The 18,092-nt window shown below is 40.4% G+C and overlaps 1 protein-coding gene across 4 annotated transcripts in view; it reads right to left on the reverse strand.

Moving 5' to 3' along the window:
* Positions 1–2,958: 2,958 nt before the first annotated feature.
* The window catches only part of LOC108403647 (integrin alpha-X), a 28,594-nt gene continuing 13,460 nt past the window's right edge, over positions 2,959–18,092 (reverse strand). For all 4 annotated transcript variants that reach the window (XM_037019535.2, XM_037019534.2, XM_037019536.2 and 1 more), the window contains 10 exons: positions 9,901–10,017; positions 9,733–9,812; positions 9,574–9,657; positions 7,587–7,665; positions 7,364–7,471; positions 7,181–7,264; positions 6,857–6,970; positions 6,613–6,714; positions 6,246–6,356; positions 2,959–5,690 (listed from right to left, as the gene is read on the reverse strand). In XM_037019535.2, coding sequence (XP_036875430.1) covers positions 5,592–5,690; positions 6,246–6,356; positions 6,613–6,714; positions 6,857–6,970; positions 7,181–7,264; positions 7,364–7,471; positions 7,587–7,665; positions 9,574–9,657; positions 9,733–9,812; positions 9,901–10,017 — 978 coding nt within the window. In that variant the 3' untranslated portion in view covers positions 2,959–5,591. The remainder of the gene's footprint in view (positions 5,691–6,245; positions 6,357–6,612; positions 6,715–6,856; positions 6,971–7,180; positions 7,265–7,363; positions 7,472–7,586; positions 7,666–9,573; positions 9,658–9,732; positions 9,813–9,900; positions 10,018–18,092) is intronic.

Raw genomic sequence — 18,092 nt, forward strand, 5'->3', positions numbered from 1 at the left:
AGGAGAGTAAATATTTCAGTTTTGTGGGCCATACAGTGTCTGTCACATCTGCTCAACTCTGCGTTCACGAAGTGAAAGCAGCCATTGACTATATGTATACAAATGAGCATGGCTGTGTTCCAATGCAACTTTATTTATAAAAATTGGTGGTGGGCTGATGAACATCAATGCAAAAATACTCAACAAAATATTAGCAAACCAAATTCAAAAGTACATCAAGATGATCATGTACCATGACCAAGTGGGATTCATCTCAGGGATGCAAGGATGTTACAACTTTCAAAAATCCTTCCACATCATCCACCACATCAACAAAAGAAGGACAAGAAGCACATGATCATTTCCATAGACGCTGAGAAAGCATTCAAAAAAATTCAGCATCCATTCATAATAAAAACTCTCAACAAAATGGGTAGAGAGGGCAAATACCTCAACATAATAAAGGCCATATATGATAAACCCACAGCTAACATCATATTGAACAGCGAGAAGCTGAAGGCTTTTTCTCTAAGATCAGGAACAAGACAGGGATGCCCACTCTCCCCCACTGTTAACATAGTACTGGAGGTCCTAGCCACGGCAATCAGACAAAACAAAGAAATGCAAGGAATCCAGATTGGTAAAGAAGAAGTCAAACTCTCACTCTTTGCAGATGACATGATATTGTACATAAAAAACCCTAAAGAGTTCACTCCAAAACTACTAGAACTAATATGTGAATTCAGCAAAGTTGCAGGATACAAAATTAATACACAGAAGTCTGCTGCTTGCCTATACACTGATGATGAACTAGCAGAAAGAGAAATCAGGAAAACAATTCCATTCACAATTGCATCAAAAAAAATATAATACCTAGGAATAAACCTAACCAAGGAAGTGAAAGACCTATACCCTGAAAACTATGAAACAATCTTAAGGGAAATTAAAGAGGACACTAGCAAATGGAAACTCATCCCATGCTCTTGGCTAGAAAGAATTAATGTTGTCAAAATGGCCATCCTGCCTAAAGCAATCTGCAGATTCAATGCAATCCCTATCAAAATACCAACAGCATTCTTCAATGAACTGAACAAATATTTCTAAAATTCATATGGAACCACCAAAGACCCCAAATAGCCAAAGCAACCCTGAGAAGGAAGAATAAAGTGTTGATATTGCTTCCCTACTTCAAGCTGTACTACAAAGCCACACAGTAATCAAGGCAATTTGGTACTGGCACAAGAACAGAGCCACAGACCAGTGGAACAGAATAGACTCCAAATATTAACCCAAACATATATGGTCATTTAATATACGATAAAGGAGTCATGGACATACAATGGGGAAATGATAACCTCTTCAACAGTTGCTGTTGGCAAAACTGGACAGCTACATGGAAGAGAAGGAAACTGGATTATTGTCTAATCCCATACACAAAAGTAAATTTGAAATGGATCAAACACCTGAATGTAAGTCATGAAACCATAAAACTCTTAGAAAAAAACATAGGCAAAATCTCTTGGACATAAACATGAGCAACTTCTTCATGAACATATCTCCCCAGGCAAGGGAAACAGAAGCAAAAATGAACAAGTGGGACTATATCAAGCTGAAAAGCTTCTGTACAGCAAAGGACACCACTAATAGAACAAAAAGGCATCCTACAGTATGGGAGAATATATTCATAAATGACAGATCTGATAAAGGGTTGACATACAAAATATATAAAGAGCTCACACACCTCAACAAACAAAAAGCAAATAATCCAATTAAAGAATGGGCACAGGATCTGAACAGACACTTCTCCAAAGAAGAAATTCAGATGGCCAACAGACACCTGAAAAGATGCTCCACATTGCTAATCATCAGAGAAATGCAAATTAAAACCACAATGAGATATTACCTCACACCAGTAAGGATCACTGCTACCCAAAAGACAAACAACAACAAATGTTGGCGAGGTTGTGGAGAAAGGGGAACCCTCCTACACTGCTGGTGGGAATGTAAATTAGTTCAACTATTGTGGAAAGCAGTATGAAGGTTCCTCAGAAAGCTCAAAATAGAAATACCATTTGAGCCAGGAATTCCACTCCTAGGAATTTACCCTAAGAATGCAGCAGCCCAGTTTGAAAAAGACATATGTTTATTGCAGCACTATTTACAATAGCCAAGAAATGGAAGCAACCTAAATGTCCATCAGTAGATGAATGGATAAAGAAGAGGTAGTACATATACACAATGGAATATTACTCAGCCATAAGAAAAAAACAGATCCTGCCATTCACAACAACATGGATGGAGCTAGAAGGTATTATGCTCAGTGAAATAAGCCAGGCAGAGTACCAAATGATTTCACTCATATGTGGAGTAAAAGAACAAAGCAAAAACTGAAAGAACAAAACAGCAGCAGACTCACAGAACCCAAGAATGGACTAACAGTTACCAAAGGGAAAGGGACTGGGGAGGATGGATGGGAAGGGAGGCATAAGGGCAGGGAAAAAGAAAAAGGGCATTACGATTAGCATGTATAGTGCATGGGGGACACAGGGAGGGCTGTGCAACACAGAGAAGACAAGTAGTGAGTTCACAGCATCTTACTATGCTTATGGACAGTGACTGTAATGGGGTTTGTGAGGAGGTCTTGGTGATGGTGAGAGTCTAGTAAACATAATGTTCTTTTTGTAATTTTAGATTAATGATTTAAAAAATTGGTGGTGGGCTATAATTTGGACATCATTGTTCTAGAATACAGAACTAGGACCACAGGGAGTCAAAGAGAAACAGATTTTTAACAAAAATTTTTTTATGAATAATGTTAAAGATGTGCAAAAGTGGAGAGTCATTTTGCTGTCTTCTCTATATTTAATGATAAAATTAATTTTAGATGGGAAAATAATATGTTGCAGTTTTTCTAAGATGTCTGAAACATTATTATACTTTGTTTGAAAGTTGCACAAAAGGTTTGACAGCTCTGTGCCATTATTTGACAAAGTTTCTTTATGGACAACAGCCTAGGAACAAATAGCTGAACCCAAAAAATCCAATTTTCTGATGGCATCATATTTTCTATATATCTTAGATTTTTCAATATATCTTAGTTTTTTTGACTCACAATCACTTATCCCAGCCTTTACAACTCTATCCTAAATGCACACTATAACCATATTCAATATTGATTTAGATGACATTATTCTAAATTGCAACAATTATTTTATTATTTTAATCACAACTTTCATAATTTTTCAATTTTTTTTGAACCATTCATCTATTTTTTAAATTTAGGAATATAATACAACAAAATAGCAAACCCAGAAATGCAAATATAATATAACCAATAACACACAAAGGGAAATTATATGAAAACAGCACCTGTTGCCTGCATGTTAGACAGGCGCCCACTGCAGTCTCTGGAGTTCATGGACAACCTTAAAGAACACAATAACTAAAGATACAGCAGGATTCTGTGAAAGTCACAAGTTTAAAATGTGTGAGATATACAGGTTTAAAATAGTTTCTTGCTATTTTTCTTTTTCACTAAAACTTAGCACTTAGGAGACCACCAGTGGTTCGTGAAACACATTTTGAGAAACAATGTTCTAAAGCAGATTCTTACAAAGTCTAATCTGAAGCCTTCCTTGAGTCTATTGAACAATCATTGGTCTTTCTGGAGACCAAAGCTTCAAAATTCAAAGGAATTTTGGACTTTGTGGTGGTGGATAGGGGAGATAATTAGGGGCAAAGATGAAGAGTCAATTTCCAGTTTCCCGTCAGATCACATGATCAACTGCCTCCCCCTTCTTCTTAATTAAATCATCCACATGGCTTGAGCACTTTGGAGGTGGCAACAGCAGTGAGATCACTAAAGGGAAGGGAATGGCCTGCTATGTGTTGACTCTCAGCTCAATGCCAGGTACCACTTTCCGCTTTATGCTGAGATGGATGGCAAAATAATAATGACCTTACTGGGTGCGTATGGAGGCAGCAGAACCCTGATATGGGACTTCAAACTGCTCTCCAATCACTAACTATATGCAAATAATGGCCCCTTCAACACCTCCCAAGATTTCTAAGAAAATCTGTGTATTGGTTTACCCAGCTTGGCAAGCAGCTATTGAGGGCTGTCCTTCTTCTTGTCCCCATATAGCCCCATCAGCTTCTTATTAGTGAAAGCCTTGAGAATAAAATTTTAATATGTTAAGAGGTCATTTTATCCCCACTATAGGGATGTTCATAACCTCCATTCTGTTTAACCACCTTGTCCTGGCCTCGGGCCTGGTCAAGATCCACGATGGTTAGGGGACACCAGAGGTGCCATTTCCAAGACTCATGTCCACAAAAGGCTTTAATTTTAGATTTTTGACATATTTCCCAGTAAAGGTATATACATCTTTTTGTACTAATTTGTTAATGCAAACTTTTAAAATACACAGTATAACCATGTAAGGCATTTTTCCATTCACTGTATTTGGAATCTCAAAAATAAAAGTGGAGGAAGGCAGTATAGCACAGAGAAGACAAGTAGTGACTCTGTAGCATCTTACTACACTGATGGACAGTGAGTGTAATAGGGTATGTTGGGGGGACTTGGTGAAGGAGGGGTTCTAATAACCACAATGTTGCTCATGTAATTGTATATTAATGATACCAAAAAAAAGACACAAAGCAGAAATTCTAGGATCTGTGACAGTCTCTAAGAAACTCTTGGGTTTGAAAACACAATGAAGCAACTTCTATCAACAACAAGCAAATAATGGACGTTAAAATGATATCAGTATTAGATAAACACATACATATATGCATGCACACACATACATATATATGTAGAAATACATTTTAAAATAAGAACAAGTGTTTTTAGAAAACTATATTGTATCTTGTCATTTAAACATAGCCTAAATAAACTGAAAGTTGTATCTTTAAAAAAGAAAGTGGCCTGAGCCTCTTGGTCTCTGAAAGACCCTGGAGCTTGTTGAGTCCAACTGGCACTGGAGTTCCACTCCTCTTTCCCAGCCAGCAATGCTAATCAATGGTAGTAAGCTAAGTTTACAATTCCAGTGTAAGATATTCCCAATTCTCTTTGGGATATTTGGACTAAAATCCTCAATATAAAGTTAAGAGCTGATATTGACAGTATTTTACTAGAAATGAGGATGATAGGGAGGCATAGAGCAACTCATGACATGTGCATTGAGGCCCACCTTTGGAAGTGGAACTGGATTCCAGACATCAAGTTGGAGAGTTCAGATGTTATTCTGTAACAAGCTGGATGAATACTGTGTTTTAGAAAGATCATTGGTGGCTAGTAAAGGAAGGGAAATTGGAGCTTGAGGCTTTTGCCCATGTATTTCTAGGTAGAAATTCCAAGTGAAGGCAACCAGAAGGCATGGCAGGAATCCTGTCATGGGGTTTCCAGATGGAGCCTTAACATGACAAATGGCCTTTCCCAGGCAAGGTTCTTCGTACAAACACGCTGTATTTCCTCAAAGGGAGAACGCAGCCTGATCCTAGCCCCATCATGTGGAATATGTATGTCAGGATCTCAGGAAAAAGGTCAGGAGGGTCAGGAAACTTCTCAGAAGAAAGAAGGTCCAAAGAAGAACAAAAGGTAGTTCTTATTGGGAAACTTGGGGGTCTGATGTCCCATTTTCTGGGACAGTCTGTCCATTTGCTTCCTCCATCATTTCCTTGTACTGACGTTTGAAGAAACCAACCTGTAGGGCAGGAAGGAGAAAAAAATCAGGAAGTCCTGCAGAAGACAGGAAAAGAGATGACTGGACGAGGGGCAAGGATCACCATTTCTGGAACCCCTACTATGTTCAAGCACTATCTTAGGAACTTATCCACAATATGTCATTTAGATTTTACCATAATTCTGTGGGATGGGTATAATGAGAAACCAAAACCCAGTGTGGACCAAGCACTTGCCTACAATCACAGAAAAAAAATCACTGGTGGTGTCAGCATCCAATCCAGGGCTCTGCTTTTATGTTATAATTTGCTATATGTTATAATTTCAAGGAAAATGTAGAAAGGCAGAAAAAAGTGGAAAAGAAAGGAGGACAGAGTAGAAGAGGTTTGAGAATAAGATAGGAAGGCACAAACATGGGAGACAGTTGGGGAGTAGTGATGTCATAGGTGAGAGGGGATCTCTCACATGCAGTGACTTAGCAAGAATGTTTACCTGTCTCCAAGGTGACCTCTTTCTTACACTGTAGAAAAAGTAGGATCAATGCTGGTGATGCCAAGAGCAGGATGAGAACACTCACCTTGTACAGGATGGCTGTGATGAGAGCCAGCAACAGCAGTCCTCCCACAGAGCTGCCCACAATAACAGGAACAGGGTTGTAGACCTCATACTTCTCCAGCACTATCTCCATCTAGAGTGGAGATGACCCCATCAGAAAGCATCTGGCCTCTTGTTGTATCTTCCCAAATGCCCAACCTTTAACTACAGGCCTTATTTGAAGGGATGAGAGATACAGAAGATACTCACAGGCTTTTAGGGACAACTGTCCTACCCAGAGACCTACATTCCTCCTCCCTCAAGACTTACAAGCCCCCCACCCAGCATCACAGTTTTAGTACCAGGAACCCTGTGGCCAGCCTGGCCACTGCCTACTACACAGTCACTACCTTGGTTCTCAAAAATGTCTCCTGTCCTGGAAGCTGGGAAAACTCAGATTTGTTGAATGTGATTTCAGCTTCACTCATGACCAATATCTTCTTCTTCAATGTCTGCAAAAGAAAGGGTGAGAGCTGGGGAACCAGCTCTGGGAAAGGCTCAGAATTCAAGAAATATCCTGGCTTGAGGATGGGCTCAGACACATCAGGTATGATCTGAATCCAGGGGAGGGACTCAGCTGTTAGGTCTACACACCTGGCTGACCCAGCTGAAGCTGAGATTGCCCTTCAGGATGAAGTCAATTTCCTCCTGGATACCAAAGGAGGGGATGTCACAGCGGAACCTCAGGCAGTCAGCAATAGAGCAGTCCTAGGGACAGAGAAGTAGTAGCATCAGGCCAGAGAAAGACGGGTTTGAAGGTAGAAGACAGAATTGAACAGTCTGATATGAGGGGAGAAGACACATCTGAATTCAAGAGGACTGTTCAGCAGATGACCATCAGAATGTTAAAACGGATTCCTGAACTAAATTCCTCTAATATGTGCCTTAAAGTGGGAGAGAGGCCAGAGCCCTTCTCACCAGCACAGGATTCTTCTGAAAGTGAGTCAGGAAGTTGGTCTCTGTGGGTGATATTTTCCCTGAAGAGCACTGAATTGATGGGTTCTAGGAAAAAACAGAGAGCAAGCATCTCAGGGGAACCATCAAAGATTCAAGAGAGACCCAGGGAATCCACGTAAAGGGCATTACACTGTACTTGCATACCTGGGGGTGAAAGACCTCTATCTCCTTCCACACAGCCACCTGGTTCAGCTCCACAGGCACTGAGAAGTAGATGCTGACAGGCAGGACCCTCTGTCCCAGGTTGTTCACCTGTACACAGGGCAGTGAAAGCAAAGACCACACAAAACCCCACATCCCTCATCCCAATCTCTGGTTCCTGGGCCCTGCCATCCCCAGCCCATGCTCTTGAGTCCCCATCATTTGCCTGGTATCTATGCTGGGCCATGCTGCTTTCTTCTCCCTCTGAGTCTGAGAAGTTGAGGTACCTGGTGGATTGTTCATGGCTGGGGAGAAAAGAGGCATGGGTAGATTTGAAATTCCACAGGGGCCTCTTGAGAAGGCTCTGGCTGGAAGCATGACAGAATAAGTGGTCAGTGGGGACTCGGGGTGGCCTGGAATGAGATATGTAGCTAACTTGGGGTAATAAGAGGATTTAGAGAGCAGGGCTGGGCATCAAGCTGGATGTAAGGTATTTATAGAAGCTGCCCACAGAGGAAACTTCCAAGAATGCTGGACTGGAGACTGAGAGCTCTGCCGCTGACTCTTTGGGTGAGCAGGGGCCAGGGCCTGTCCCTCTCTGTGCCTCAGTTTTCCTTTCAAGCCTTCATGGGCACGGAGGATGCTGGATGGGCACATAGGACAGGCAAAGGTTTGGGGAGACTCAGGCTGTTGCTGAATGTCTACTGGACACGGCTGCTGTCTGACTTCTCACAGGCCTTTCCTTGTGCCATTCCCTTCTATGTCCTTGGTTTTTCTGGGCCTAGGGCTTTGAAGTGAAGGAGGGTCCAACAGCAGACTCTTCACTGGGTCTCAGTGTAACAAGGCCTCCTGAGGCCTGCCTAGGCCTATACCTGGACACCCAGTGGCCAGCCTTCCCCTCCCTGCTCCACTCCATGTGTACCTGTCCTTTGCCTGCACAATCCAAATTCTAGAACACCACTTCTACTCTGAAGTCTTATCCCTCCTCTGCAAGAGGCTCCACCAAAATGCCCAACCTCATCCTGGGGTCTGCTCTGAGTACCCCCACCCAAAGAGTCACATTTGATTAGCACAGCTCCGTGGGGGACCACAAATGCGTAGATATGGTATGCCCTGGCCATTGGTTCTCTGTAAGGAGGAGTGACACCAGTGAACACTCCGGCAAGAGAGCTTAGAGCATGTACCTGACCAGCCTGCTGGGAGCACCCAAGGGGCAGGTATGAAGGAGAGTGTGAAACTCTGGGCATGAAGAAGACATCCAATGAAGCAAGTAGGTGAAACTGGCAGGGGAATGTACCCAAGCTAAGCCTCACAGGCCCGCCATACATCACGAGTTCACATACCCAGCAGACACAAGGGTTTTGATTAGACATAATAGAGGCTCAATTAACCTTTGAGTATCAAGTGAATTTATGGAAAGCATCCACAGTTAGGTGTCTGGAACAAAACAAATGCTAGGAAGATATTTGTTGAAAGAAAATATCTACTCAAACACTTGACTTAACTGAATTTCAAACACCTCCTCTGTTCCTCCATAGCAGCATTTTAAGGCCTTTTCCTTTTTTCCAGTATTTCTGACACCCAGCCTCTGCAGCAAACAGGTCCCTATACTACAGGACTTATCCTTCCCAAAGGGGACTAGGAAAAGGAGAAGTGGTTCTACAAGCCCTGTAGAGGTAGTGGTTCTAAGAGTAAGGTGTAAATCTGTTCCTTACAAAGAACAGCTGTCTCACCCAAAGGCTAAAGGCCCTTTGAGAATCACTGTTGGACTTTATACATTTAGCTGATGAGCTTATACATTTTAGCTTGACAGAAGGCCCTAGTCACTTTCAGAAATTCACATAGCCTCAGGGTACAGAACCACAGAAAGGCCCTTGATGAGATTCTGCCTTGGATTGGGGTAACCTCCCTCCCCAGTAAGGCTGTAAGACCATTAAGACAGACATATCTCAGTATTTCTTAGGGAACCCAGGAGAATCTTGGTGCTTTTGAGAAAGCCTTCTGAGAACTGTAACCTTTATTAAATGTATGATGTAATGGTAATAATATCACAATTGTTACCTCAGCTAGCCCAAAATAAACATTCAATGATGGATTAGTAAGTGCTGCTAACAATATCATCTACCAATTGAAAGATAGGTGATAAAACCTAAATTGCCCAGTTGTTCAGCTGCTACAAGGAGTGAAACCCTTTTGAGGTTGTGGTGTAGCACCTGCTGATCACAGTGTAGACAGCATACTTCACCGGGAGCTCTAGTTGGAAGGTAGTCTTGCTGGTCCTGGGAGTGTTATTCTCACTGGGGAAAGAGGAAGAGCCCAGTTGGAGGAGGCTGGGGGCATAGAGATGTTGCCCCCAGTCTGGTCCAGCTCACCTGCTCACATTGGCCATCAGATGCAGCCGGTCTCCCAGATTAGCCTTTGAAGAGACATCAAAGGTGGCTGTAAAGATGATCTGAGAAAGAGGAAGGGATCAGAGAGATCACTGAGGAGTGAGTCAGGTTGGGGACAGGGCATAGGGGGTGGGCAGAAGCAAGGCTGACCTGATCACCCTGGTGGAAAATGAGGTAGTTGATGCTACAGCAGGTGCTCAGTGTGCCCTGGTCTCTGGCTGGGGCACCGTCACAGGTCAGACGTGGGGAGCGAGCCTGCAGCTGATTCTAGGCAAAGGTAGGTAAAAAAAAAAAAAAGGCAGGTAGGAAATTATTAGTGTTCCAAAGAGATTCCATCAAATAGTGACAGTTTTCTGCAATCTACCTTAAGGTTATGTTTTTTTGAAATCCTTAGATATTATCTAGTCAAATTCTTCCTAATATGGAAACAAGATTCATAAGAATTTCCCCCTTTTTTATTTATTACTCTTTTTAAAAGGCTTTATATTATGGAAATTATTATGCAAATTTTCAAACATACTCAAAAGTAGACAGACTAGATAAATCAACAACCGTGTACCCATAACTCAGCTTAAATTACTGACATTTTTCTACTGTTGTTTCATTCAGCTATTCTCGACTTTTTTTTCTCAATAACTTAAGCTCATTCTGAACATCATATCATTTCATTCCAAAATACTTCAGTGTATACTACCCAGAGATAAGGGCACTTTTTAACATAACCAAAAGACTCAAGAAATTACACCCAACAAAATTAACATTAACTCTTTAATATTAGCTAATATCCAAGTCATGTTCAATATTCCTAGATTGTCTCCTAAAATGTAATTTTACACCTCATTTTTTAAAAATCAATATCCAACAAAGGTCTACATATTGCATTTGATTTGGTTAAGGTGTCTAGCAGTACTTTCAGTGACAGGGCACTCACCCCTCATGCAGCTGGAGCTTGCCATTCCTAGCCCATTCCTTCTGCTCCCATTTGGAACAGTAATAACCTAACAGACACAGGAGACCAACCATCCAAATGCCATGTGTGGACCTAGTTTAGATACTGGTTCAAATAAACCAAGTATAAAAAGATATTTTTGAAGCAAGTAAGGAAATTTGATTACGGTTTAAATACCAAGAATTCATACATTTCTTTGGGTGTGAGAAATAATAACACTGCAGTCATAAAAGAAGCCCTCACCGTCTAGAACTATAGAGTAAAACAGGGAGGAACACAATAACATTAAGTTACACATTTAAAATACTTCAGCTAAAGGAAAAAAAAACAGATGAAATGAATGTGGTGAAATGTTGATAATTGTTAAACATGGGTGATAAATATTGGGGAACTTTATTGAACTACTTTATTTTTGCAAATGTTTAACATTTTTCATAATAAAATTTTTGTTAAAAATATGTTTCTCTTTGACTCCCTGTGCTCCTAGTTTTGTCTTCTACAACAAGGATGTCCAAATGAGAGCCCACCACCAATTTTTATAAATAAAGTTGCATTGGAACACAGCCATGCTCATTTGTATACATATAGTCAATGGCTGCTTTCACTTCGTGAAAGCAGAGTTGAGCAGATGTGACAGACACTGTATGGCCCACAAAACTGAAATATTTACTCTCCTGCCCTTTATAAGAAAAACTATGCCAGGGATGGCGGAAAAGACGGCAAGACAGAAACCCCTCCCCTCCACACACCAAGGAAGCACCTAAAGCAAATACAACTAACCCTGAAGATGACCTGAAGATGGCTAAACAGGCCATCTACACCTGGGGGAGAAGAGAAGACCTCACAGAGAAGGGTGAAGTGTCAGAGCTGTGATCGATCGGGACCCAAGCCCTTTCCCCATATCAGCTGATGAGTAGGAGGGAGAGGAACAGAGTGGGAAGCGGATAAGTGCTCAGGAACTCTCCACACCTGGCCCTGGAGATCTGCTCTGGGAACACGAGTCCACATTGCACTAGGCTTTGGTGGTTAATGGGACTGGATGCCAGGGAAAGTCACAGCACTCTGAGAGGCTGAGACTCCAGCTGCTTGTGGAGGACAGGCATGCTCAGGTGATCCCACTGAGACCCACCACAGAGGTGGCAGTTTGAAAGATTTATCAGCAGTGGGAAGGATGCCAGAGAGACGAGCATTAGATAGAGCTCTCTCTGGAGGAGAAAGGGCAGGTGGACCAAGCTTCCCCAGCCCTCCCTCACCCCAACTGGTCAGGTGCTTGTGGAAGCCCCAGATGCTCCATCCTCCTTGCTGGTGGCTCAGTCCTGAGATGCTTCCCTGCACACCCACCAGTCCATCCAGCACCCTTGGTGAAGCAGCAGTCAGACTTTGCTGCCTTTTCAGGCAGAGGGAGCCAACTCCAAATGCTCAGTCCTCCTTGCTGGTGGTCCAGCCCCATGCCATGCTCTACTGCACACCTGCCCATCCTACCCAGACAGCCCAGCAGCACCTCCATAGCTACAGGGCAGGTAAAGGGCAGGCCCCACCCACAATGATCCTAGCACTAGTGCCACTGCTTGGCTCACAAAGGGCCTCTGCTGACAGAGATCAGCCACTGCTGACAGCAGAAAGGCAGCTCCACCCATAGCCCACCAACAGCAAGTAGAGCTCCACCTCAAAGGAGAACCAGGCACTGGTGAGTAAAGAATCGAGCTTCTGGGCCCCACGGGACACCTTCTTCATAAAGCCATTGCTCTCTAATTCAGGAGCATAACAGATGTATCTAATACAAAGAAACACAGAAACACAGACAAAGGAGGCAGAGGAACATGTTCCAAACAAAAGTACAGGGTAAGACACCAGAAAGAGGGCTAAATGAAACAGAGATCACCAATCTTCTTGATAAAGATTTCAAAGTAACAGTCATAAATATGCTCACTGATCTTCAGAAAAGTGTTGATGATCTCAGGGAGGACTTCAACAAGAGACAGTAGAGTTGAAAAAGGGCCACTCAGAACTGAATAATACAGTTAACTGAAATGAAAAATACAATGGAGGGAATGATTAATAGATTGCTGTAAGTAGAGGAGACAAAGAGATGGAAATCAGAAAATAGGAAAACAATGCAGCCGAGGAACAGAGAGAAAAAAGAATCTCTAGAAACAAGAGGATGTTAAGAGAGCTATATAACAGCTCCAAATGAAAAAATATTTTGCATAATAGGGTCCCAGAAGGAGAAGAGAGAGACAAAGGAGTAGAAAGTCCCTTTGAAGAAATAGTTGCTGAAAACTTCCCCAACCTGGGGAGGGACATAGACACCCAGATCCTGGAAGTACAGAAAGCCCCTAACAAAAGGAACCCAAGGAAGACAACACGAAGGCCTAACAATTAAAATGACAAAGATTAAGGATAAAGAGAGGGTGTTGAAAGCAGCTCGAAAGAGGTAAAAAAATTACTTTTAAGGGAAACTCCATCGAGGTCTCAGCAGACTTCTCAGCAGAAACTTTACAGACCAGAAGGGAGTGGCATGAAATACTTAATGTATTGAAACAAAAGGATTTTCAACCAGGAATCCTCTCCTCAACAAGGATATCATTTCAGAATTAAAGGTGAGATTAAAAGTTTCCCAGATAAATGAAAGTTAAAGGAATTCACCACCACTAAGCCAGCCTTACAGGATATGTTAACGGAACTTCTGCAGATGGAACTGTTCTTAAGCCTAAATAGATTTCACCAGTGAAAGTAAACACACAGTAAAGGTAGTAGACCAATTACATACCAAGCAAGTATGAAATTAAACAAAAATAGTAAAACAACTATACACCAAATCAGTCAAGGGATACACAAAAAAATTCAGATTATGACATCTAATACATAAAGTGTGGAGAAAGAAGAAGAAGAAGAAAAAACATACTTTCAGATTGTGTTTGAAATAGAGTGACCATCAAGATAATATAGACTACTCTATATCCAGGAAACTATTCATGAACCTTATAGTAACCACAAACCTAAAGCTATAATAGATACACAAAAATTAAGAAAAAGCAATCCAATCACAATACTAAAGAGAACCATCAAAGCACAAGAGTATAAGAGAGGAAGAAAGGAATAGAGAAGAACTACAAAAACAACCAGAAAACTGAAAATAAATTGGCAATAAGTATACATCTATCAATAACTACCTTACATGTAAATGGATTGAATGTACCAATCAAAAGACACAGGGTAGCAGAACTGATCAAGGAGATCCATCTATATGCTGCCTAGAAGAGACTCATTTCAGACCCAACGACAGACACAGACTGAAAATGAATGGATAGAAAAAGATACTTCATGCAAATAATAGGGAGAAATAAGCAGGAGTAGCAGTACTTATAGCAGACAAAACAGACTTCAAAACAAAGAAAGTAACAAGAGACAAAGGAGGACATGACATAATGATAAAGGAATCAGTCCAACAAGAGGATAATATAACAATTATAAATATCTATGCACCCAACTTGGGAGCACCTAGATATGTAAAACAGATAGTAACAGAACTAAGGGAGAAATAGGCAGCAGCTCAATCATATTTAGGAAAGCTTAATACACCACTTACACCAATGGACAGATCATCTAGACAGAAAATAAGGAACCAGAGGCACTGAATGACACATTAGACCAGATGGACTTAACAGATATATACAGAATGTTCCACCCAAAAGCAGCAGGATACACATTTTTCTCAAGTGCACAGGGAATGTTTGCCAGAATAGGTCACATCCTAGGCCACAAAGAGAGCCCCATAATTTCAAAAAGACTGAAATTGTATTAAGCAACTTCTTACACCGCAATGGAATGAAACCAGAAATAAAGCACATGAAGATAACAAAGGAACCCCAAACACATGGAAGCTAAACAACATGCTTCTAAATAATCAATGAATCAATGAACAAATCAAAGTAGAAACCAAACAATATGTGGAGACAAATTAAAACAAAAACACAACAGTTCAAATTTTGTAGGATGCCACAAAGGAAGTTCTAAGAGGGAACCACTGAGAACACATCAGTACAGGCCTAACTCAAGAAACAAGAACAATCTCAAATAAACAGCCTAAACTCACAACTAAAGAAACTACAAAAAGAAGAACAAATGAAACCCAAGGTTAATAGAAGGAGAGACATAATAAGATCATAGCAGAAGTAATTAAATAGAGAGAAAAACAATAAAAAAAATAACAAAACCAAGAGCTGGTTCTTTGAGAAGATAAACAAAACATCAGACCCCCAGGCAGACTCATCTAAGCAAATAAAAAGCTAGAGGGCACAATAAACAAAATCAGAAACAAAAAAGGAATAATCAGGCCTGACACCACAGAAATACAAAGAATTATTAGAGAATTCAATGAAAAATTATATGCCAATAAATTGGGCAACCTAGAAGAAATGGAAAAATTCCTAGAAAAGTACAAGCTTCCAACACTGACCCAGGAAGAAACAGAAAACCTGAACAGACCAATTACCAGTAACAAAATCGAATTGGTAATCAAAAACTCCAACAAACAAAAGCCGGAACTGGATGGCTTCATAGCTAATTTTACCAAACATTTAAGAGGAGCTATTCCAAAATGTAGTTGAAGTATTCCAAAATGTAGAAGAAGAGGGAATACTTCCAAACTCATTCTGTGAGGCGAGCATCACTCTGATACCAAAACCAAACACACTACAAAAAAGAAAATTATGGACCAATATACCTGATGAATATAAATGCAAAAATCCTCAAGAATTAGCAACTGAATTCAAAAATACATCAAAAGGACCATCCATCACAACCACATGGGATTTATTCCAGGGACGGAAGGATGGCAATAATACTCATTAGTCAATCAATGTGACACACCACATTAACCAAAGGAAGGATAAAAACCACATGATCATCTCAATAGCTGCTGAAAAGGCACTTGACAAAATTCAACATCCACTTACGATAAAAACTCTCAACAAAATGGGTATAGAGGGAATGTACCTCAGCATAATAAAGGCCATATATGACAAACCTAGAGCTAACATCATTCTCAATGGCAAAAAGCTGAAAGCTTTTCCTCTAAGACCAGGAAAAAGACAATGATGCCCATTCACTTCACTTTTATTCAACATAGTACTGGAAGTCCTAGCCATGGCAATCAGCAAGATGAAGAGATAAATGGCATCCAAACTGGCAAGGAAGAAGTAAAACTGTCACTGTTTTCAGATGGCATAATGTTATATACACAGAAAACCCTAAAGGCTCCACCAAAAACTATTAGAACTAATGACTGGATTCAGTAAAAAGCCAGGATACAAATCAATATACAGAAATCTGTTGCATTCCTATATACTAACAATGAATAGCTAAAAGGAGAATCACTAAACAATTCTATTTACAATTTCATCAAGAAAGAATAATATACCTAGGAATAAACAAAACCATGGAGGTGAAATACCTGTACTCTGAAAACTATAAGACATTGGTAAAAGAAATTGAGGATGACACAAATAATGGAAAGCTATTTCATGGTCATAAGTGGAAGGATTAATATTGTTTAAATTGTCATATGACCAAAAACAACTTATGGATTCAATGCAATCCCTTTCAAAATACCAAAAGCATTTTTCACTGAACTAGAGCAAATGATCCTAAAATTCATATGGAACAACAAAGTCCTCAAATAGCCAAAGCAATCTTGAGAAAGAGCAAAGCTGGGCATATTACACTCCCTGACTTTATGTTATATATACTAGATAGCTATAATAACCAAAACAGTATGGTGTTGGCATAAAAACAGACCCATAGATCATTGGAACAGAATAGTCAGAAATAAGGCTAGGCATATATGGCCAATTAATATGCTATAAGGGAGCAATGAATATACAATTAGTTAAAAGTCAATCTCTTCAATAAACGGTATTGAGAAAATTGGACAGCTACATGCAAGAGAATGAAGTTGGATTATACTGTCTAACTCTACATAAAAGTGAACTTGGAATGGATTAAAGACCTAAATATAAGACATGAAATGATTAAACTTCTTTTTTATTTTGGTATCATTAATGTACAATTACATGAACAACATTATGGTTACTAGACTCCCCCATTATCAAGTCCCCACCACACACCCCATTACAGTCTCTATCAGTGTAGTAAGATGCTGTAGAATCACTACTTGTCTTCACTGTGTTATACTGCCTTCCCCATGCCCCCACTATATTATGTGTGTTAATTGTAATGCCCCCTTTCCCCCCATATCCCTCCCTTCCCACCCATCCTCCCCAGTCCCTTTCCCTTTGGTAACTGTTAGTCCATTCTTGGGTTCTGTGAGTCTATTGCTGTTTTGTTCCTTCAGCTTTTGCTTTGTTCTTATAATTCACAGATGAGTGAAATTATTTGATACTTGTCTTTCTCCAGCTGGCTTATTTCACTGAGCATAATACCCTCTAGCTCCATCCATGTTGTTACAAATGGTAGGATTTGTTTTCTTCTTATGGCTGAGTAATATTCCACTGTGTATATGTACCACCTCTTCTTTATCTTCTCATCTACTGATGGACACTCAGGTTGCTTCCATTTCTTGGCTATTGTAAACAGTGCTGTGATAAACATAGGGGTGCATATGTCTTTTTCAAACTGGGCTGCTTCATTCTTAGGGTAAATTCCTAGGAGTGGAATTCCTGGCTCAAATGGTATTTCTATTTTGAGTTTCTTGAGGAACCTCCGTACTGCTTTCCACAATGGTTGAACTAATTTACATTACCACCAGCAGTGTAGGAGGGTTCCCCTTTCTCCACAACCTCGCCAACATTTGTTGTTGTTTGTCTTTTGGGTAACAGTGACCCTTACTGGTGTGAGATGATATCTCATTGTGGTTTTAATTTGCATTTCTCTGATGATTAGCAATGTGGAGCATCTTTTCAGGTGTCTGTTGGCCGTCTGAATTTCTTCTTTAGAGAAGTGTCTGTTCAGATCCTGTGCCCATTTTTTAATTGGATTATTTGCTTTTTGTTTGTTGAGGTGTGTGAGCTCTTTATATATTTTGGATGTAAACCCTTTATCAGATCTGTCATTTATGAATATATTCTCCCATACTGTAGGAAGCCTTTTTGCTCTATTGATGGTGTCCTTTGCTGTACAGAGCTTTTCAGCTTGATATAGTCTTGCTTGTTCATTTTTACTTTTGTTTCCCTTGCTGTACAGAGCTTTTCAGCTTGATATAGTCCTGCTTGTTCATTTTTACTTTTGTTTCCCTTGCCCAGGAAGATATGTTCATGAAGAAGTTACTCATGCTTATGTCCAAGAGATTTTTGCCTATGTTTTTTTCTAAGAGTTTTATGGTTTCATGACTTACATTCAGGTGTTTGATCCATTTCTAATTTACTTTTGTGTA

Source organism: Manis javanica, chromosome 10 (genome assembly GCF_040802235.1).
Source record: "Manis javanica isolate MJ-LG chromosome 10, MJ_LKY, whole genome shotgun sequence".
Classification (NCBI taxonomy): domain Eukaryota; kingdom Metazoa; phylum Chordata; class Mammalia; order Pholidota; family Manidae; genus Manis; species Manis javanica.